This window comes from Augochlora pura, chromosome 8, assembly GCF_028453695.1.
Source record: "Augochlora pura isolate Apur16 chromosome 8, APUR_v2.2.1, whole genome shotgun sequence".
Lineage (NCBI taxonomy): Eukaryota > Metazoa > Arthropoda > Insecta > Hymenoptera > Halictidae > Augochlora > Augochlora pura.
Window position 1 is genome coordinate 5018679 of NC_135779.1, and position 22316 is coordinate 5040994.

Below are 22316 nucleotides of genomic sequence, written 5' to 3' on the forward strand. Positions count from 1 at the left end.
CCCCGACCCCGACCCTTCAGGACTGTGCGCGCCCGGGTATCGATATTGCCGGCACGTATTATATCGCGATACGTGAGCCAAAAATTTACGCGAACCCCGCGTCGCCGAATCGAGGCTTCGCCCCAAATGTTTGGGGAGCAATGGATAGGGGTGGAGAGAGAGAGAGAGAGAGAGAGAGGGGGAAAGAAAAGAGTCGGCGGTGAAATCGTTTATTTCGACCGTGCCCGACCAGTGGATCGCCGATGCTTGTGTAAATTTGCGCTTTTTCGGGTGCCTCGCTTTTTTTCGATAACCGAAACGAAACCCTCTCTCCATCTCTCTCTCTCTATCTCTGTCTAGTACCGTGGATTTTAATTGGTCGATGCTGCAACCGGTGATTTACTAATTTCATCGGATTTGTTGCTATCATTTACGATTAACCGTGGATGGTATTAGAAGACCGAGATAAATCGTGCGCGAGAAAGTCAATACTATTTCGTCTCTATTTGAGCTCTATTTTTTATACAGTGCTGTTGAATAACAGTTCAGATAAAAGAATAAAATATAGGAAATTTTTAAACGAATATTATTGGAATAAAAGTACATGCTTGATCCTCTGCTATTGTATTAATATTATGTGTATAGCTGTTATACTGGTTGCGATTAATTTCCCTTGAACGATGGGTAGTATATAATATATAATTAAATATGGAAAACTAAGTTCATCGATTCCTTTCTAAAATTTAGATACATATAACACTAGGATATGCTTTAATTTTATATATAAATAAAAAATAAGTAACTAGCTCTGCTGGCTGTGGATAGACATACGACTGCGAGGGGTTAAAAAATCCTGGACTTTTGCCGACCCACCCTTAAGCATTTCAATCTTAATAATTATTTCATAATTTTTTCGAATATTATCCGATACATCCCAGATTATTATTTATACGTGTTAGGCACAGCCCGCGAATTTATCCGAAAATATAAATCGAGAGCTTCGCTTCACAACGCCGTGTCCCCCCCCACCCTGATTTACAATATCCACCCCGACGCATTCTGGCTACATAAATTCCAATGGGGCAGACTCCGTCGGCATTTGCAAATTTCGTTTGATCGTAAAGTAGCCCAGTTTGTCGATCGACTCCTCTGCTCTGACTTACCGCTTTCTGATAAGGTCTACGACGACGGAAAATTTATACAGTTAGCATCGAAGTTTCGGAAACTGATATTAAGTCCCTCCGAGCCACGAACATTGCAGATTCTCCTGATAATTTCTGCATAGATACACGTATTACTCGCGTAATGCACAGTATCAAACGACTCTCTCTCTCTTCCTTCCTCTCTCGCTTCGTCCATCTCTATCCTGTCAAAACTGAAAACTTTCAGAGCGACGCTGACACGCAGACCGGAGATCGCCGAGTATTATTTCGCGGTATCCGCGCAGACACAAAGGATTGCCGAGCTGCATGAAGCTGGAATCGCTGAAAGATATACAGTCGGTTCCATAAGTATTCGTACCCTCGTTGCTTGTAAGAGAAATCTGTTGAAATCGAGGGACGCGTGTAAGATTTCGCAATATATATAGCCTATAAATTAGTCTCGTGTTTATTAAATAAACATTTGCCTTGTTTCAACATATTTACCCCCAATTTTTATCCTATTTAACTGAAACCTAATTTCTAATATATATGTAATATATATATATTAAAAATTAGTCTCATGTTTATTAAATAAAAATTTTCCTTATTTCAACATATTTATCTCAATTTTTATCCAATTTGACTAAAAAATAATTTTATAAATTTAAAATATTTTTTTTATTTAGAGAGAGAGAGAGAGAGAGAGGAGCATAGAGGGGGAGGAACAGAGGCAGAGAGAAGGATAGAGAGGTAGAAACGTTCGCGTGCGACTGAATGTGCAACTAATTGTTACGGAGTCGACGCATTGTGCGCCGTTTAAAGGCGATACCGTGATGCGTCGCGGCGTATCAGAATTAATTCGTACGTACACCCGAGTTTCGAACGATCCTCCGCGTTTGATTCGTTGATATCTGCTACCCGCCCGACACGATCGAAACTTCCGGGATTGATTCAGCGCGCGCGCGCCGGCTCTGCCGCGGATCAGAGTTTCGATGCGTGAAAAATCCCTGATGTCTCGATTCCGAGAGGGGGGAGCGGGGGAAACGGAAGCCTTCTCGCGGCAACGCTACATTTTCCCACGTTGATCCGCAGATTTCGAGGTTTAACGTTACGGTCAACGAGGATCCGCTCGAATAATTCAAAAAAAAAACTCGGGCGAAATGGATATACGGGGACGCGGTCCGAACGTCGCTTTTCTAATAAATAGAGCTTATAACGGAGCTACACGCCGGATTTAAAGTCCGCCTGCCCTGCGAACGATCGATGGATCCATGGTTAACACTTCGCCGATCGGTCACTCGACGTTTTTATGGTTATTTCGTTTATTTTACTCGTCGTAGAGAGTGTCTGATATTTACGAGAGTATATTTAGATAGTAGATTATTTCATTTATTTTATTGATCGCGAAAGGTATCTAATATTTAATAGAATATATAATTGTACTTCGATAAGAGATAGTAGGTTATTTTATTTATTTCATTTATTTTATTGATCGCGAAAGGTATCTAATATTTAATAGAATATATAATTGTACTTCGATAAGAGATAGTGGGTTATTTTATTTATTTCATTTATTTTATTGATCGTGATAGGTATCTAATATTTAAAAGAATATTTAATAATGCTTCAGTAATAGATAGAAAATTATTGGTTGCCATGACCACCCTTTCACAAGCTAGTAATCGAAGTATCAAGCCGATTTATAGGTCAGTAAAGTATTAATTTTTACGCTTTTATTGTCTCAGCTGTATCGCTGTCGAAATTCGATTCCGCGCACCTGGCATCCCTGGCTCGTCTTAATTATTCTTCGCAGCTCTGCCCACAAATTTTTCTCAAACCCCGCCCACAAATTCTCATTAGATCCACCCGGTAATTTCTTCACGGTTGTTGCCACTAATTTCTCTGGACTTCCCTCACCAACGCACAGAGCCTTCGTTAATTCCTTCGAAAAATTCTCACCGGACCTACAATTTTTTCTCTTGGCTCCACCCACCGCCTCGTGCACCTTCATCTCGCAAATTCTCATTAGATCCTCCCAATAACGTCCGACGCTGCTGCCACACACAATCCTCTCTCTCGGCTCCTCCCGCCGACACCGGAATACTTGGAATTCCCAAAAATTCTGAGGAGATCGTTTAAATAATTTTCTCCAGCTGCTCCCACAATTTTCTCTCTTCGCTGCCTACTGGGTCTTATGCATCGAACTTAGAAGTGTGCGTTTGCTGCACAGATGATTTTGAGCTGCGTAACGATGTCTACATATTTGAATATAATTATATAGTCAAATTGTCTTCTGTTGTTAAAATATTTTATGTCTTTTGGAAAATCTTAAATAGCGATTTTTCCAGGGATAAAAACTGTTGAGGAAAAATATTTCTCTTATTGTGTAAATTATTTGGCATGTTCTAAATTATTAATTTGTGAGTGGCATTTAGTTGTGATATTCGGAAATATTATCAGACGATTTCCTATTTTGTTCACTAATTGATAAGAAAGGCAAAGCAAAATACACGCCGTCGGTTATAAATAATTTTAACCGATATGTATAAAATGATATTAAATTGTCAAACGCGTTTAATATGTAGATATTAACCCTTTGCGCTCGAGTGGCGACTCCGAAGCACCACTAGAAATAGTTATCTCGCTTTTGAAAACCGTTTCCTCATTGGCAAATTAATTTATATGAATTACAGGCATCGATTTTACTAAATCAAATAAAATGGAAATACTGTAGGTCGAAAAAGCTATTTCAAATTTAGAAATAAAATGGCTTCGAGTTCAAAGGGTTCAAATATCAAGATATTGAGATATCGGGATATTATGATATCAAGATATTAGGATATTAAGACATGAAGAAATTAAAATATCAAGATATTAAAATATTAAGGTATATGAATTTCCACATTAAGAAATTCTAAAAAATAAAATACTAAATCAAATAAAATGGAAATACAGTATATCAAAAAAGCTATTTTGAATTGAGAAATAAAATGGCTTCGAGTTCAAAGGGTGCAAATATCAAGATATTGAGATATCGGGATATTAAGATATTAAAATATTAAGGTATATGAATTTCCACATTAAGAAATTCTAAAAAATAAAATACTAAATCAAATAAAATGGAAATACAGTATATCAAAAAAGCTATTTTGAATTTAGAAATAAAATGGCTTCGAATGCAAAGGACTAAGATATCAAGATATTAAGATATCAAGACATATTAACAAAGACACCCCAATTTTGTCCATACGTTTTTCAAACCGCGACGAAGCGTCCGCCTTATCTTCGAGTGCAGGAAACGAGCCGATGTCGGTCGGCAGAGGAATTTATCTTCCGGCACCAAAACACAGAATGAATATTCCTTCGAGCAACCTAGAGGTGGGGGCGGCGGAGGAGGGCGACTTTGTTAGGCAACTGAGGCCAAGGCATGAAAGCCGTGGCCCGCAGTAACGAAGTTTAGTAACGAAGACACGGGTCTGTCGTCCGCAGAGCACAGCCACTCTCTCTCTCTCTCTCTCTCTCTCTCGTCGGGCAAAGCGGGGGAGAAGAGAGCCCCGTTGTAAAGCGGCAACGAAGTATGCTGCAGCACGAGAACGGTATCTGGATTAACCGGCGCTCAAAGGGACCTTCTTACCAGGAACTGGCGGGGAACACCCTCGGCCGCAAGACGAAACGGCCCCGGGTTTTGTTAATTCACGCGGCCCGCGTAATTAACCGAAGCACCGGTTTCACGAAATTGTGTCACTTAGCCGGGGCGAAGTGAGTTAATCGCTCGGAGAACAGGCATTCAGGCATCTCGTTACCGTTATCTCTCGGCCCGCGACTCAAAGAACCTTTCGCTCTGCCCACACCACACCCGAAGCTGCGGCCTCGATATTTGAATGGCGCGGCGTGCGCTCCGTTTACCGCGAAGTCTTGACATTTTTTTGCCTAAAGTACGGCTACAATAAACCCTCACCGATCAGCTGACAAACAAAGTGGACGATTTGGGAAGAGGGGACGATGTTCGAGCTTCGCGACTCCTTTTTATAATTGCCAGTTGGCAATTATTAAAACAAAGAGCATAGTTTAACCCTTTGCGCTCGAATGGCGCCACTGAAGCGCCAATGAAAATTGTTATATAATTACCTATACAATTTTGACATTATTAAAGACTCTTCTGTTAAAAGCGTAACAATTTTACGATTCACACGACTCAATTTCACATGCACAAATTATACTAAGTACTATACTTCAACTGGTCAAAGTAGCAATTTTAGATATAAGCTTAAAATAGCTTCGAGTGCAAAGGGTTAATTGTACATTTTTGTTTGTAAGGTAAAGGATAATGGAAGAGAATTTACTATAGTGTAAGTCGGTCGATGGTGGTAGGGTTTACTATATACGTTCAGTGTGCGACGATTATGATGTTTTATTTTTCGTAAAGTGCGTGTAATTAATTTTGAGAATTATTGATAATTTATTGTAAAAGCTTAGAGTAGAGTCTATAGAATTTGTAGTATTTTTTATAAAATTTATTTATCATAATTTATCATATTTTAGAATTTATTTAACACTTAGCTAACCGAAAGAGGAAATCTACCTGTTTTGAACTTAGTTGTTTGATGACAGAATAAAAACAGGTTTGCGTTAATAAATATTGTAATTTCTTAATTTTATTATGATTTCCACAGGGTTTCAATATTGCAGAAATAATTGATAATATTTTAGATTTTTCTCGCGGTAGTTTAAGTATTAATATGATAGTTGCAACAATTTATATTCTTCAAATATTCAGTCTCCGACAGTTGAAATTATTATTGCATGATGCAAAAAAAAGCTAATCCGCAGAGAGAGAGAGAGAGAGAGAGAGAGAGAGGGAGAGTATACCAAAAAACACGTTAACAAAAATATTAATAAATAAAACGGCAAATAACATTTACGATTAAATTTTTCTCAAAAAATCCGTTCCTCAACACACGCGAAAAACACCCTTCTCCCGCAGCCATCATTTCACTCGACTGAAACTCTTGAAAAGACAAAAGCCTTGAAACACAATAAAGAAAATATCGGAAACTCGTTTTCACCAGGATAATTAACCCAGCGCACACTTACCAATTAAAATAAGTAACCCGCCAATCCCGAACGATGATATCCTGATTCCGTCGAAAGGAACAAAGGTGCGCCGGATCGATGGCTCTCCCCCATATTGGTTCTGCTCTCGGTTGCGCCCGGGTGATACGCCGCCGACTATCCAGACGCAGCTGCAATCTCGCGTGTTCCGCGCTGAAATATGAATTTCGTAATTATCGTCACCGCGGTGTCCGGCCCAATTAAATCCGTCCGTAATAAATAGCCGGGATCCTGAAATATTACCCATCGGACCGGGGCGCGCGCGCGCGCGCCCGCGCGTCGATGCCCTGGCATCATATTTCTTCCGGGGGCGCGCTCGCGAAATTGCATTACAAAAGGGTGGCAGCGTTTCTTCACGGATGATCGAACGTATCGGTGCTCGTCGGCCGACGACGACGACGCCGTCGCCGTATCGATGCATCGTAATTCCTACGAGGCTCGCCCGTGGAAAGAGGATTATTAATCACGGGAAATTACTTTCTCCCTCTCCCGATACCCCCTCCCCCTCTCTCTATTTCTATCTCTCTCTCCCCCTCTCTCTCTCTGTCTCTCTTTCTGTCTCTCCCATTCCGGCGAATCATCGACCAACGAAACGGTGGAGGCACGGCGACGGGAGAAGAAGAGAGGGATGAAACTCGGCTGGAATCGAAAACAAGAGGAAACGAGAGGCGAAGAGACAGAGAAGGAAAGAGCGAAGGAAAGAGAGACGGAGAGAGGAATAAAGACAGAGGAAGGGGTAGAAGTATAGAGAGAGAGAGAGAGAGAGAGAGAGAGAGAGAGAGGCCGCTATAAAAGCGCCGGAAATGGAACGGAGAAAAGAACGCTGTATACACAGAAGGACTCGCGAGGAACTCCATAGAAACCTGGAACAGAGGAAAAACACGAGCTCCTCGACCCCCCCTCCTCCTCCATCCTTGCTGCCTCGAATCGGCTCCTCCGCTTCCTTTTCTCTCTCTCTCTCTCTCTCTCTCTCTTCTCGTCCTTTTACTCGCCGAAAGAATTCCCGAGACGAGATCTCTTCCCCGGGTCTGGGAAGCTTGCTCGTGGACGATGGAACCTGATTGGATTATTTGCTTACTACCGTTCGACCACCTCGCCGCTTGTATACAAGGTGTTTTCGAAGCGCTCGGCGCTTTCGGGGAGTTCCTTTAATTGTGCGCGGGGCCGGTTCCAACGGAGAAACCGGATTCCCGTCTTCGAACTATGTTTTTTGATCGTTCCATTAGCGGATCGGATGGCGGATATTGTTCCCAGACTCCATTGTGCTAGTCGACAAGATTTCTCAACGGCGACGGTTATAGCGGGAGACTTTGCGATTTTATGGTTGGGAAAGTATGGGATGGGTCGGTATTGAAGAACTGAGTAAAAAATATTTTGGATATGTTCAGTGTTAACCGTTTGAACTCGAGGTCACTTTAACTACAAATCTAAAATAGCTTTCCCGATTTTCCATTTCGTATGACTCAGACAATATAAAACTCTCTCTTAATATATACATATAGTAAATAACATAAATAATATAAAAATGATATTAGAACATGACATAACAATTTAAGCGATGCCTCAGACTTATCACCTGAATTTAAAGGGTTAACAATCGATACATCCTCGTGTCCTTTCGTTCTCCGATTTCCACAACCGAAAAAATCAAGACTCTTTTACAAGTTCGAAGAAATAAATAACTTTTACATTCTGCCTATCATGTACGATGGTTATAGGCCATCTTCTCCATCACTATCTCCGTCTCGTTACACCGCGTTTCCCTGAAAAACGTATTGGAGCGTAGACTCCCGACAAACGCGACGTCTCGCGGCTCGCTTATGCATCGAAGCCGATCGGAGCGGAAGCTGGCTAGGAACATTCCACGCGGAGCCGCAACGAGGCCAGGCAGTAACGGCAATTTCCTTTTCGCCTTCCGGTAGAATTTCGAACGGTAACGGGTTCCCACGGGCTCCCACGGGCTCCCACGACTTACATTGACGAAAGTGTCGACGTGAACGGGTCTAATCTTCGACGCCCGAGAATCACCGCGGGAACCGCTTCTCCCGCACCTCTGTCGCCGCCGAGAATATGGGTACGTACTCGCCTGCTTAGGGCGGGTCGTCTCTTCCAAACGGGATGATACCTTCTTACGACGTTTCCCTCCGTTCGCTATCGCGTTTACGGTGCCCGTTACGCCGCCCTTGCGAACCGGGGGCGATTATTAAATTTTCGTCCCGTTCCGAGACGCGCCCCTCCACCCCGCGCCCTCTGACGAAACGGCGGGCTGCTACACCTATCCGAGCGGACCGCGGAGATCAGCGGCGACCTAGAACCGGGGCTACACCCGGAAGATGAAAGACAAATTGGAAATTTTAATGAAATGAAAAGCTCGGTCGAAATTCGAGATATTATACGCCGGACGACTGCCGGGCTGAGTGCCGCATTAGGGGAAGCTCGCGATGGCCTAGAAACTTTCGGTGCGCCGGTGGTCTGCCGGCTTTTCGGCTTTTGTATCGGGCGATCCGTTTCATCCGTGGAACAGTTAGTACCTGGAGGTCTTTGGATGAGGTTAGTCTCGTTGCTTTTTAATTTCGGAGAAAATTAGGCGTTTGGCTGTGATTTTCGGATGCGCAAAATCTTGACGAATTAGCTCTTTACTATATTTAGGTTGCGTTAATTACCGTCGAAATGTGAGTTGGAATACAAAAGCGTAAATGGTATATATATATATATATATATACAATGTTCTCTGAAATTTCATTGTCAGTGGGAAGTGAGAGATTCTTCAAGTCATTTCAAGCAACTTTTTCCTTAGCGGAAATGCAATCCGTGGCTTCGTTCGCGACTTATTCGCGAAAAACGCTGACCAATGAGAAGCGAACGCGTCTTGCGCGAGGCGGTCGAGTCTCTCATTGGTCACTGTTTTTCCTTAATATCTCCTTAACGATACATCAGAGAATATTTTTGTAAAGGAAAAATTGACTTTAAATGACCTCAGGAACCCCTCATTACCATCTAATTACCTAATGAAATTTTTCAATCGAGGACACTAAAATTAATTGATACTTCGTTTCTATAATTTGCTAACAGAAAAAATTTTACTTCGACGTAAAAGAAATCAATAATATTGAAGGGGTTGAAAGAAAGACTTGCTTCGATATAAAATCATTAAAACGTTTAAACGATTTGAATATACAGTTGCTCTGTTTTTAATCGATTAAAATTTTTAATAAAGCAAGTAAGAGGTCCCAAGTAATTCACTATACCTTATCTGTACTAAATCAATCATTCGCCGCTGGAACTCTGTACAAAGACGAAAGTCGGCAGCCGGCAAAATCCGCAAGAATACCATGACGGAAGCTATCGCGCATCTACTCGCACAACTTTCCCGTTGGTGTACGAGTTGCTTTAAGGAGGCCATTTACGAAGCGCGGCTCTTATCTGACGGCCACGCCCCCCGCTACCCTTCCACCACCACCACCCTCCCCTTATCAATTCAATTCCAGACAATTTGCGCCGGCCCGGAAAACAGTTCGATTCCCAAATTACTCTAATTGCCGGAACGCGCGCGCGTTGCAGGATTAATAAAACACCTGCTCTCGTGCCGTTCAATTTCCAATACTTTCGCGGCAGGGAGAGAGATAGATAGAGAGGGAAAGAGAGCGAGAGAGAGGAGGGAGAGAGAAGCAAAGGGGAGGGAACGGCCAAAACATTGAACACAGCCAGACGAAATACAGGGTGTCTCAGCATCGCTGAAACAACTAGGAAATGGTTGTTTCTACGAGAAAAAATTAATGAAAAATAAGTGATAAAAATTTGCTTATTTGAGACTTCGGAAAATGGTCTTAGAATAATTGAGAGAACTATGGTTTAAAAAAACGTTTTAGAGAAAATAAGATTTACATAGGTGGATCTTCATAGAGGTCGTATAAATTAGGGAAAATTATAAGTTATAAGATCATATAAATAGTACTAATATTATTAATATCGGTACAATATATTGCGTTACACATTTCTGTCTATGAATATGGAGTTAATTGGAAATAAGACATGTGCAATAATTTAATTACAAATTATAAACACTAGAACTACCAAGTCCTAGACATAACTAATGTATATTAATTTATAATAACAACAATATTGAATTTATACCAACCTTATAATATCTCTGTTAGAATATATAGTTAATTAAAGAGATCGTATATCTCAGAATTTCTCATAGCAACATTTCCACGATATTAAAAATTACGAATGAAAAACTCACAGACCATTCAATTCAACCAGTTTACCAGTTCCATCGTTAACGCAAAAATTGTTTCAAAAAGCTGAATATTGAAAAATCAATTTTCGCTAATAAAATCATTTTATTCTTTCTCCTCGATTCGTTTTTACTTAAAATCATCCCCGCCGTGTTGCGCGCACCGGGACACCCTGTAATTCTTCCAGCCGATGGAGAAGCGTCGCGCCCCTCAGACAGACGGAAGACCGCGGCCCCGTGTCTCCTGTTTACCCCCATGGAAACAACGCCCCATTACCCGTTCACGTTTCCCCGCGTAAGTAATAAGCAATTTATTGGCGGCGGCCAATTATCATAATTGATTTACCGCGCCGCACGCGGAGGTTTTGGCACGAGCCGGGTTTCCATCGTTAATGCCCCTTCCCGTTAATGCGAACGGCTGAATCGAAGCCCGGATATATCGAAGCGGTTGTACCAGCTTGAAAAATCCTGGATCGTATCGATCGCGGTTTCGCCCGCGACCGCCCCCGGTAATGCGTCGGTGATCGCGGAAGCGGGATTAAGGTTTGGCAACGTTTCTCCGTATCCGCCGCGGAGTGGTTCGGGTCTTCCCGCGAACCCGTTCGCCGATGTTGAAAGAAGGAGATCCGTGACTTGGAACTCGAACGATACACTCGCCACAATAGGCAGCAAATGCTAATTACCGGCAAACATTTGCCCGGGCGGGGCGAGCCTTTGGGATACGGGTCTGCTCGATTGTGAGTCGATCGGGCATCGAAGGATATAATTGTTGCGTAAATATGTGCGACTGTATCGCCACTTCACACTTTCTAGCTTCGAGAAATAATGAGCTAATATCTCTGTGAAATAGACACAGAGCTGCCAAAGCACGCCAGCAAGGTTGAAATATCGTAGAAAATTGAAGTATCTTACTCGATCGAATTAAAATTGTATAGTTCAACAACTTCCATCGTTTCTTTAATTTTCTTTAATTTTTCTTTAAATCTCTTACTTTGATATATAACTTTAATTAGATAACGATTTTCATCGGCGCTTCCGAGACGCCACTCGACCGCAAAGGGTTAAAGCGACGCTCGCGCGAGTAGAAGAAAACGCTGCGCCTCCGTCGCGCGGCATCGACGGTCCGCGGAACGACGCCCGGCGCGGTAAATTTGAATATCAGCGCCGCTCCCGGTATCGTGTATCGGTTATCGCGCGGCGCGGTGCTTTTAAAATAAAACTCCTTTAAACGTCGTCGCCGGCGGTGCACGCGTCCCGCTTTACGAGACCATAAAGATCGGCCGGGGAAGTTTCCGCAGTTCTCGCTACGGGCTCGAGAACCAGTTGATACCTTTGTCGGTTATTCCGCGCCCGTTTTCGTGTCGCAGTTTCACGGGATTTTTCCCGGCACCTGGTCCCCGACCCCCTCCATCCTCCCTCCTCCTTCCACACCGTTCGTTTCCGTTTTCGGAATTAGGCGCGGCCGAGTTCTGGAGCGCGCGTTCCGCACCGCGGATCAGAGACCGGCGAACTTTTATCCGGGAAGGAACGGTCGTTTATTAGTTTATGGAGATTATTAAAATGTCGTTCGTCGTCCCCGTGTCCACGGCGCCGGGTCCCCCCGCTCCCGATCGAGGAACGAGTCTTTTGTGTGCGCAACGAAATTAAAACTCCTTCCCGGCGAGCGGACATCGTTTCATTTAGTGCTTTCCTTTCCCGGCGGTGGTACGCCGGTTCTTGGATCGGTGAAACTACAATCCCGAGAGTTCCTCCAAGGATTCTGCGGTACACCCCGGTCTCGGATTCCTACCGAGATTCAGTTATAAATAACATCCGGTTCGAGGTTTTAAGTCCGCGGAAATCTGCGCGCCGCTCTCTGTACTTAATTCCCAGCGGTTTTCGTTCTAACGTTGTCGTTCGAGCGACGTGTTTCTCCGCGATGAAATTCGAGCTCGCGAATTTCAACGATAATTGAACGTAGTCTGTGCTGTATGATTTAAAGCGGCGTGCAATGTGCTTATTTATTTTATTAGCGGAGACGTTGCGGAGATCTGGTGGTCAATTTTCTTCTCTTTAATATGGTACGCGTCAAGCTGGTTTTAGTAGACTCTTTGATATGCGCTGTTTGATATTTTTAGTAAAATTTGATATATTATATGTAATCATTAATTATCATAATCGAGAGGTTATAATATCAAAAATTTAATTTCTATAAAATAATAGGTAGTAATAAGCCTGTCTCATGTAACAATAATCAGTTATTATCATAATCGAAAAGTTATCATATCAAAAAATTATTTCCTAAAAGGAGATAAAAAATTAATTTCCATCGCAACGATGGGTCGTTTGTATGTAACAATGAAACAGACTTATTACGACCCATTGTTGTAGAGGAAATTAATTAACTCGGTCTTTAGCTAGCAGCAAGTGCTTAGGAAATTATTTCAGTAGTATAGGAGCGTATTGGTCAGACGCAGTTAAAGCATTGCGATTGAATTCTGCATTCTTTTATTTTAGTTCTGTCTATAACAGTTCGGCTAAGTAGTATTACACTGTATTGGTCAGCCAGTTTAAAGATAACAGATCCTGAATTTCTATAAAAATTGTTATTTTATGGAAAGCAGAGTAACAAGTTTATTTATTTTACTTGAGACGTCACTTAAAATAAAATTAAAATTAAAATGTGTAATTAAATTTGGTTTCGATAACGTACTTACAAAACTCTGATATTTATTGATCACAAATTTATTTTAATTATAACTGTTTTGTTACTGTCTGTTGTTAATCAAGGTTATGTCAAGATTATATCAAGATTATATCAAGATTATATGAAAATTATATCAAAATTATATAAAATAGATTCAAGTACTACAAGCTTTTATTCAATTAGTATGACTTTCACCATTCGAACAAAAAGTCATTAACCCTCCATTAACCCACCACTTTCCCCTCTATCATCGCAAATTGCTCTAGCCCTCGCAAGGTCCAATAATTCTCAAATATCGAAATCCATCTTTTCAATGGCAAATCTTCGCCGGCAAAATTTCCTCCAGAATTTCAAAAGCTTCGTCGTCCGACCCCGCAATTCCTGTCCAATTAAGTTGACGATCGTTCGCACTCGATCCAAAGGAAATCAATGAGCGATATAGAAAACGAACGTAGAGCTCGGTGGCTCGAATGAACGGTTCGGCGTGAAAGCGGCGCGGCGCGCTCGCGAGTCTCCCTGAAAAATCTCCGGCGTCCGTGGGGTTAATTAAAAAGTGGCGATCGATCGATGAAATAACGCACCGTAACCCGAATTCCTCCGTCGAACGGTATTTTCGTTGGTCGGGGGCGAGATTTTCGGTTAAACGTAACCGAAGGGCGAATCCCCCCGTCTTTCGATGGAAATTTTGGCCGGTCCTCTGTGTGTACGTGCGCGCGGAACACACCGGGACGCAAAGTTCCGCGCGTATATCGAACTTGCAGACACCGGCGCGCTCCAGTTTCACGAAATTCACGATATTGGCTTGCCGGCTGCGTGTCGGCTGTTTTCGAATCAGGACCGCCCGGTTGCCTTCGCCGATTTTCTCTTTAGTATCGAAGGGACTCCCCTTTCGAGCGACTCTGCCTCCCTCTGAACTCTGCATAGGATCGACGTATAAGTGTCACTGGGTCAAAATTTACCGCATTCCCCGAATTCGTGGCATTGTCGAGAAAGTCGTGAAATTAACCCTCTACACTGCAGGCTATTTTAATTGTAGAGCTAAAATAAAATTTCTAGTTCGTAGTACTTTTTTCTTTTATGCAACATAGTGCACTTTTGTGCATACGAAATTGATTTTTGTCACTCAAGAGTTTCTTTATTTAAGGATTTTTTTAATTCTGAAATATGTTGGCGTAGAAATTATTTTCGGGCGTGATAGAATAATTTTAATTTAACCTAGTCAATGATAGATGGGTTAGGATTATAGAAGCATTTATAGTCGCATCTTAGAAAATTTTAAATTTTGTCTGTATATGCTGAAATATTAAGACGAGAGAAATAAATGAATAAATCTCTCAGTCAATTATTGATAATAATAATTCCTTCATATTTATTTTTATTACTTCACGTCTCTTTCATGACTTTCTTGACTTTCTTTCTTTATTTAACCCGATTGTAAGCAACTCTTGCGATGGAAATTTGTTCATTCTAAAACAATTCTACAACAATTACATACAAGATAACAAATATAATTACAAGCACGTTCTTATTGCTCGTCTTAACGCAATTCAATCTGCGCAATTCAACGAGACATTCATCTGCACATTATTTCGTATCAACTCCCCTCTCTTTTCGTCTAAAAGCGACATCGTGCAGGCTGTTAATAGTCATTATCATCTTCCGGCTGAAGTCGCAGTTTTACGGGCAACGTCGCGTTTAACATTGGATGGGGGCGGCGTAGTCTGTCGTGTGTAACATCCCCCGCGAAATTTGTAAGACAAAACAATGGCGTCAGCCGTGAGCAATTTGCACTACGTCACACCGGTCCACGAGAATTCACGTTGGCACCGCGCGAACCCCGGGACTTCCATTATTATCCGAATCACCTTGACAACGCCACTTCTCGGACCGGGCGTCGTTTCATGATCGAAAGTTGGCTCACGAACCTCTATAAACCGATCTAACGAGCGGCCAGCGCGCCCCGGAGAGCGTTCTGCCGATTTAGTTTTGCCGAGTTTCAAATTGGATTGTCAGGAATTTTCTGAGCCCGGAGAGGATCGAGGCTGCTGCTGCGGCACCGATGCCCCTCCCCACCCGACCTCCTCCTCTCCGCCCTCCCCCTGTCGCATCATTTTTCGGCGGACGAAGTTAACCGGCAAACTGAAATTTGTGACAAACGTTTTCGACGGTGCGCCCGGCATTTCCATGAAGCCGACAGATATTTTGCGGGAATCTCGTAATCCCCGCGGCGACGAAAAAATAGCGCGCGAATTACGGTTTTGCGATTAATGAACGGGACGCGCGATTTTTAGTTTCGGTTTAGCTTTTGTTTGCAATTGGGTTCACGCTCTGGATCAGTATATTAGGTGATTTAAGATGTATATTTTTTAAAGTAGGGAGAAGGATATAATTTGAATTTGAAAAATTGAGTTTTAATGTGGTTTATTTCTTGATTGTATTAGGATGGAAACTATGAAACGGGCGCCGCAGATGAGCATAGAGTAAACTAAAACGCCCGTTTCATAGTTTCCAACTATATTTGTATTTTTAAAATTGGGAAAAAGGAAATCGAATTAATTTGAAGAATTAATTTTTAACTATGTTTAGTTCTTGTTTCTAAGTAAGTTCGCGTTTTGGATTAGTATATTAGGTGACTTTTTTATTTTTTACCAAGAAAGTTTTTCTTAAATAGATAACATCAAGAGTAACAAAAATGATATCATTTCACCAAAATATCACGTTGCTTTATGGGAATTTCGTGCTTCGTATCTTTTTCAGAAAATTCGTGATGTTATTAATTTCAATATATTAAATGCTGCCTAAATTACTTATACTACATTTAACTATTAACGTGACTATTAATTTCAAATTTTTATATTCCAAAACACTGACTCACAGTTAAACAATAGGAACAAAAAGCAACACAATCCCTCACCGTAAAATTCTCTTCTCCTCACCATCGTTCCCCTTTCACCATGTCAATTTTAATTACACAGAGATCAGCTTTAAATTTCGCTGAGCTCTCTCTACCAAACAAAAAGAAAAGTCAATATTCTCCAATAATAATTATTTTCCTCCGATACACGCAAGGATTAATGAGCAGTATGATCGTTGGGCAGGCGCCTAGAAATACATCGCACAAAAGAGTACAATGGATTATTGCTTCCACAAAAGCGAAGGAAAAAGGGTTGTATAGTTCCGTTCGGTGACACAATGAATACTCCCTCCTCCCCCCCTCTCTCTCTCTCTCTCTCTTCGCGAAGCTTGCATAAAAACCCGCGGTTTATTTACGATTAAATCAGAGCCAGATATCCGGCGGCGGGATTCCGTTGCGGAGAACAAAGAAATCGCATTGTCGCGGTCGCATAGAAGCGATTCCGGATCGAACCCCTTCGAACAATCGAGACGGTAGGGGGGGGGGGGCGGAGGGCGGAGGGCGCGGAAGAGCTTTCAGACGGTCGGTTTACCCTAAAAGGCGAGGGGAGAAGCATCGTCGAGTGCTTCGTCGCGCGGCAGTTTCGTGCTCTCTTTTCATTTTTCCCCCGGAAAATGAAATTTTACGCCGGTATCCGAGAACAGGCTCGGGACGCGTTAAGCAGAAACAAATCTCGAGTATCCAGATGGGGAACTCCTGTCGGGCGAGAATTCCACCGCCGACGCCTCCCGTTCCCCCACCTCCTCTTTCCGTTCCAGCTTCGCCACTTCTTTCGCTTCCTCCGACTCTTCCACCTTCTCTATCTTTTCCACCGCCTTCACCTTTTCCACCACCTTCACCGCCACTTGCACCTTCTCCACCTCCTTCGCCCCTTCTTCCACCTTCTCCACCACCTTCTCAACCCCTTCTCAACCCCTTCCACCTCTTCTCCTCCGCTCGTCTTCCGCTTGTCTCCCTCCGTCGCTTTTGTTTCGCCTGAATTTTTCCGTCGGGATGAACCCCAACGGGTGTGGGGAAGGGGGGGGGGGCGAGAGAACAACCCCGGCCAAACCCGTTCCCGGCAGTAGTCCCGCGGCGAAACATTGAATTATGTATACGGAATAAGTAAAGCCCGGGCTCGGGGAAATTGGACGTCGCGGCCGCATCGTTTTAGGGCCCGGGGCCAATTTGAATTTCGCGCCTACCCGCCGTCGGAATCCATTATGGCACCCTCCGCGCGCGCGCGCTCGCGCGAGGGGAGACCTGCTCGCGAAACTTGGTCACGCGTTGCCGCACGACGATACATCCTGAATATTGATTCCCTAATATCGCGATCATTTCGCCGGATAATTTATTGGATCGGTTCCAGCGGCCGAATAACTCGGTGCCCCGGGATGATCATCATCCCCGGTCGAGATTGTCGCGAACCTGGACGTTCAGAGGATAGCTTTGCCGTGGACGAGGTTGCGCCGTGATTTCTTTTACTGCTGGGAGATTAATGAGAGTTTAGCCTTTTGATTGATTTATTTGTTAATTAAAATTATAGGATGTTTTGTTGGATAAATGTGAGGTAGATGATGGTACATTGATTAGTAGTATATTACAGACTGCGCGAATGGGGTGCAATTTTAAAGTTTGGATTAGGGTATTGTTTCCTTAGTTAACTGGAAGATTAGTTACGTATTATAGGTTGTTATTTGTTAATTTATATGTTAACCCTTTGCACTCGAGCGGTGACTGGGAGGGACCAATGAAATTGTTCTATCATGTTGCAGAATAATTTTTGTAATAACAAAGGCTGCATTTTAAGAATTGTTGAGGTTATGTTACGTTGACACGAATGACAAGAAACAATTACACGTGTGTATAAAATGCACTTTGTTATATAAAATGGAAATATAGTAGGCCGCAGATATTATTTCGGATTTCCTGTTGAAATGGCTTCGAGTGCAAAGGGTTAATATTAACAGATTTATATTTTAATATCTACGTGTATTGGTGCAGTGCATAAAGGATCCTAGTTTAGTTTAAGGTATATTCATCACTGATTACTTTTTAACAAAAATAAAGAGCATAGTAAAATATCCATTAAATTGCTCTGTTCTTTATCATTAGGATTCTTAAACAATTTCTAGAAAATAATAATAAAATATAATATAATATAAAAGATATTCTGCAACTGTACCATTTTCGATCCAACGAACGTCAAAAACGCAGAGTCCGCTTATTAGTATAACAAAACGTCACCGTTTCTCTTACATTTTGCGAAGCAGAAACAAAATTCGCAGCCTATAATTGCAGATAAAATAACTATTTTTGACAGGTCCGACAAAGCGTCATTACCTCCTCTCACGTTCATACGCGACCGCAACGATTCGCCCGAAACGCGGCTACATCGCGCGCCGCACATGTCCGTATTGATTTTATCACGGAACGTTTAAACTTTCACGCACGATTTTGTCGAAACAACTGGGACAACATTACGCAACACAAATATGGGAGAGGCGAATTAAAAGCGTAGGGATCGCCGATATCTTTCTTTCATGGTTTGACCACCGTTGACGAAGGTTCCCGTCGTTCTACAATAATTCATTCTTTTTTTCACCTGGGAACACGGTCCGCGGATTTATCCGCGTGTAAATGATCGAGAGGAAACCCGCGTGCCGAGCCAAGGGAAAAAGTAGCCGGCGATCCAATTATTTATTCATTTGATTGAACACTTATCGGGGCAGAGGGGGAGGCCGGCGCCATCCCCCATCGGATGTATTACCATTGCAAATATACTTATCGCAACACGTATCGATTAACTTAGCCGCATCGGGTCCGGCGTAATCCTTTCCATCCACTGATCGGTGGATTTTCGGTATATTTTACCACCGGGAGCCGCTTTATTTCGCGGAAAACACTCGACCGGGGGGGCTGGCTCGATCCCGCGGGGCGGCGCGCCGATCTCTACGGGCTTTCATCGAGCCGTTATCGATCCCCCGTTTCCTCGCATCGATTCGCCGCCCCGCTCCTCGGGTTCATCGAATTCAATGCTACGCCCGCAACTTATTAGCGGAGAGAGCTGCGAACTATTCGGCAATGTATTTTTTTTTTTTATTACTGAAATATCAGCGACTCGATACTCTCCGGCGGATGCGTTTTTCCACCGATTCGTCAAATTGCAAGTTTAACCATTTCGGCGCTGTTGAAAAAGTGGCTGATATGGGGGAAATATAGTGGCACGCGGTTTGGGCGGGTTTGCGAGTGAAATTATTTTGGAAACGCGTGTTTTAGCGCATATGACTAATTATGTGGATGGCTTGAGGACCAATTAGTGCAAGCGCAGTCTTAAAATTTAGATAAATAAGAATTTTGCAAATTAGCTGTATAAAATATTATAAGATGACTTACGGGTGAACTTAACCAGAAAAGAAATATCAATGTTCTGTTTAGCAAAAATAATGTTATTTAACTATTCTGTGGTGAATATAAGCACTGCTGGCTCTTTATTTTTTATTTAATAAGGAACTGATTATATTAATTCGTCAACTTCAAGATGCGATTGCTCTGCATCATTTATTTTCGATCAGAAAAGATGAAATAAATGATCGCGTGCCTTCGAGATTAAATTATATCAATTGGGGAATAAAGAAACTACCTACTAGATAATCTTTCGTATTCAATCTATTAGTTATAATTCAACGTTAACGCTGTCAGATCCCAGGCTTCGAAACGCCTCGTTAGCATTCCCTTAAAGTCAATTTAATCCGAGTAATTCCAACTCAATTAAAAGTAAAGTTAATTTGCGTCACGCCGATAGCAAAACGCCTTAAATAATTCACGACCAGCTACTTGCCGAATAATTAAGACACGTTTGTTAACATCCTTATTCGCCGACGATCATCCCGTCCTAGAAACTACTCAACCGATTCTCGTCTACCTTCACTCCGCGTTGATTAAATCGATCAATTATTTGCATCTCCTATATCTTCTGAAACTCGATTCTTCCATTATTAAATACAGAGACTCGGACAAAAGGATGCTAGAAAAGTAAAAATCGTCTCCCTTTCAATTGTTAAGAACGACGAATTTAACACGTTCCGTGTCAGGCTATTTTTACTCGACTTTTCACACCGGCTATTCGATATTTTACTAAAAATTGATATATTATATGTAATTATTATTTATTGTATAACAATGAAACAGACTTATTACGACTCATTCTTGTGGTGGAAATTAATTCTTTAATTTGTTGTATGTTATCTTAGTGGTATGAAACGTGTTAAAAATCGCGAAAGAGAGCTTAAAACAAGGCGCGACGTTAAACGTCGCAAATAAAGTCGCACCAATTATGCGCGAGAGTTAAACATCGCTGGGGGTCAAGCCAGACCCGACTCCCGCTTCCTGTCACAGCATCCGACATTCCGACGTTTGACGCACAGCGACGCAACGACGGTTGAATCAATGTAATAATAATTGCGCCTGAGTGGCGTGTGAGCGCACACCGCTGATGCGAATCAAGCTTTACGCAACGAGCAAGTCGGCTCGCGTGACAGTTTCCGCGCTTCGCTCTGCTCCGCCGCGAGCCCGAAGAGGCCCGAGGAACAAAGGGAAGCGGGAAGAATCGCGCGGTCGGGCTCTCCGGGGAGGAATTTTCTGCGAAGTAAAACTCTCTCTCTTTGTTTTTCTCTCTGTTTCTCTGTTTGTTTCTCTATCTCTCTATTTCTTTTCCTATTTCTCCCTTTCTCCAGCTATCTCTCTCTCTTTATTTTTCTGTCTCTATTTTTCCCTTTCTCTCGTTGACTTTTCCTCTCTTTCCCTATTTCTCTGTCATTCTAATTCTCTCTCTCTCTCTATTTCTCGCTTTCTCTCGTTCGTTCTCTCTATTTTTCTCTACTTCTCTGTCTGTCTATTTCTCTCTCTATTTCTCTCTCTATTTCTTCCTTTCTCTCGTTGACTTTTTCACTCATTTCCTATTTCTCTGTCTCTCCATTTCTCGCTTTTTCTCGTTTCTTTATCTTCCTCCATTTTTCTAGCTTCCTCTATCTCTTCATCTACCACCAGTTCGCTAGCTTTCACTATCACTCTGTGTTTTTCTATTTCTCTATCTTCCTCCATTTCTCTAGCTTTCTCTATCTCCTTATCTACCACCAGTTCTCTGGCTTTCACTATCACTCTGTGTTTCTCTATTTCTGTATTTTCCTCCAGTTCTCTAGCTTTCTCTATCTCCATATCTTCCTCCATTTTTCTACCTTTCCCTATCTCCCTCGATTTATCTACCTTTCTCTATCTCTCTATCTCTCTCCATTTCTCTACCTTTTTCTATCTTCCTATCTCCCTCGATTTCTCTATCCTCCTTCAATTGCTCTATCTCTCTTCATTTCTCTATCATTTTCTATCTTCCTACCCCACTCAATTTTTCTATCCTCCTTCAATTGCTCTATCTCTCTCAATTTCTCTATCCTCCTTCAATTGCTCTATCTCTCTCAATTTCTCTATTCTCCTTTAATTGCTCTATCTCTCTCAATTTCTCTATCCTACTTCAATTGCTCTATCTCTCTCAATTTCTCTATCCTCCTTTAATTGCTCCATCTCGCACAACTGCTCTATCCTCCTCAATTGCTCTATTTCCCTCCATTTCTCTATCTTTCTTTAAAATTCCATCTCCCTCTATTTCCCTCTCCCTCTCTCCATCGCTCTATCTCTCAATTTCCCCACCCCTCTTTTCCCCCCTATCCTCCTCTCTCTCTCTCTCTCTTTCTCTCTCTCTTCTAGCTGGTCTATTTCTCCCCGCGTGCCGAGGCGCGCAAGAGCGTGTTCCCTTGAATTACCGTCGTCCCGACGCCTGTGTACCCGGGAAAAATATTCTCGGCCAGGGATCCACCGCGTAAATGCTGAATGAGACGCGAACGAACGAACGAACGAACAACAAACCTGCTTTTCCCCCGCGATTCGGCCGCAACGTGTTATGAGACGTGAATTTCGGGATGGTTTATATCTGCCGTGAAATATCCGCGAGCCTGTGGAATCTGAAAAATCACCAGGCTCTGTTCCATCTGATCTCGGTTTGATGCTCGCACCTGTGTTACACGTGTCGGACGTGATCGCTCTAACTTATTGTTGGTTTGTTAATTTTTCAGTTTGTTAATAAGACTGGAAGAAGGTCCGAGGATTTTTGGTTTTTGAGAGGCTGCTATATAAGATTTTTTGAAAATAGTTTTATATATTTTATTCTATAGTTTATGTCTTGATTTCGAGTTATATGTATATTGAATTTGA

At 42.3% G+C, this 22316-nt stretch overlaps 1 protein-coding gene across 1 annotated transcript in view; it reads right to left on the reverse strand.

The window, feature by feature from the left end:
• LOC144474464 (uncharacterized) overlaps positions 1–21281 on the reverse strand; it is a 45245-nt gene extending 23964 nt beyond the window's left edge. The window contains exon 1 of the mRNA XM_078189308.1: positions 21038–21281. Within this exon, the coding sequence (XP_078045434.1) occupies positions 21038–21281 (244 nt within the window). The remainder of the gene's footprint in view (positions 1–21037) is intronic.
• Between the last annotated feature and the right edge of the window lie 1035 nt (positions 21282–22316).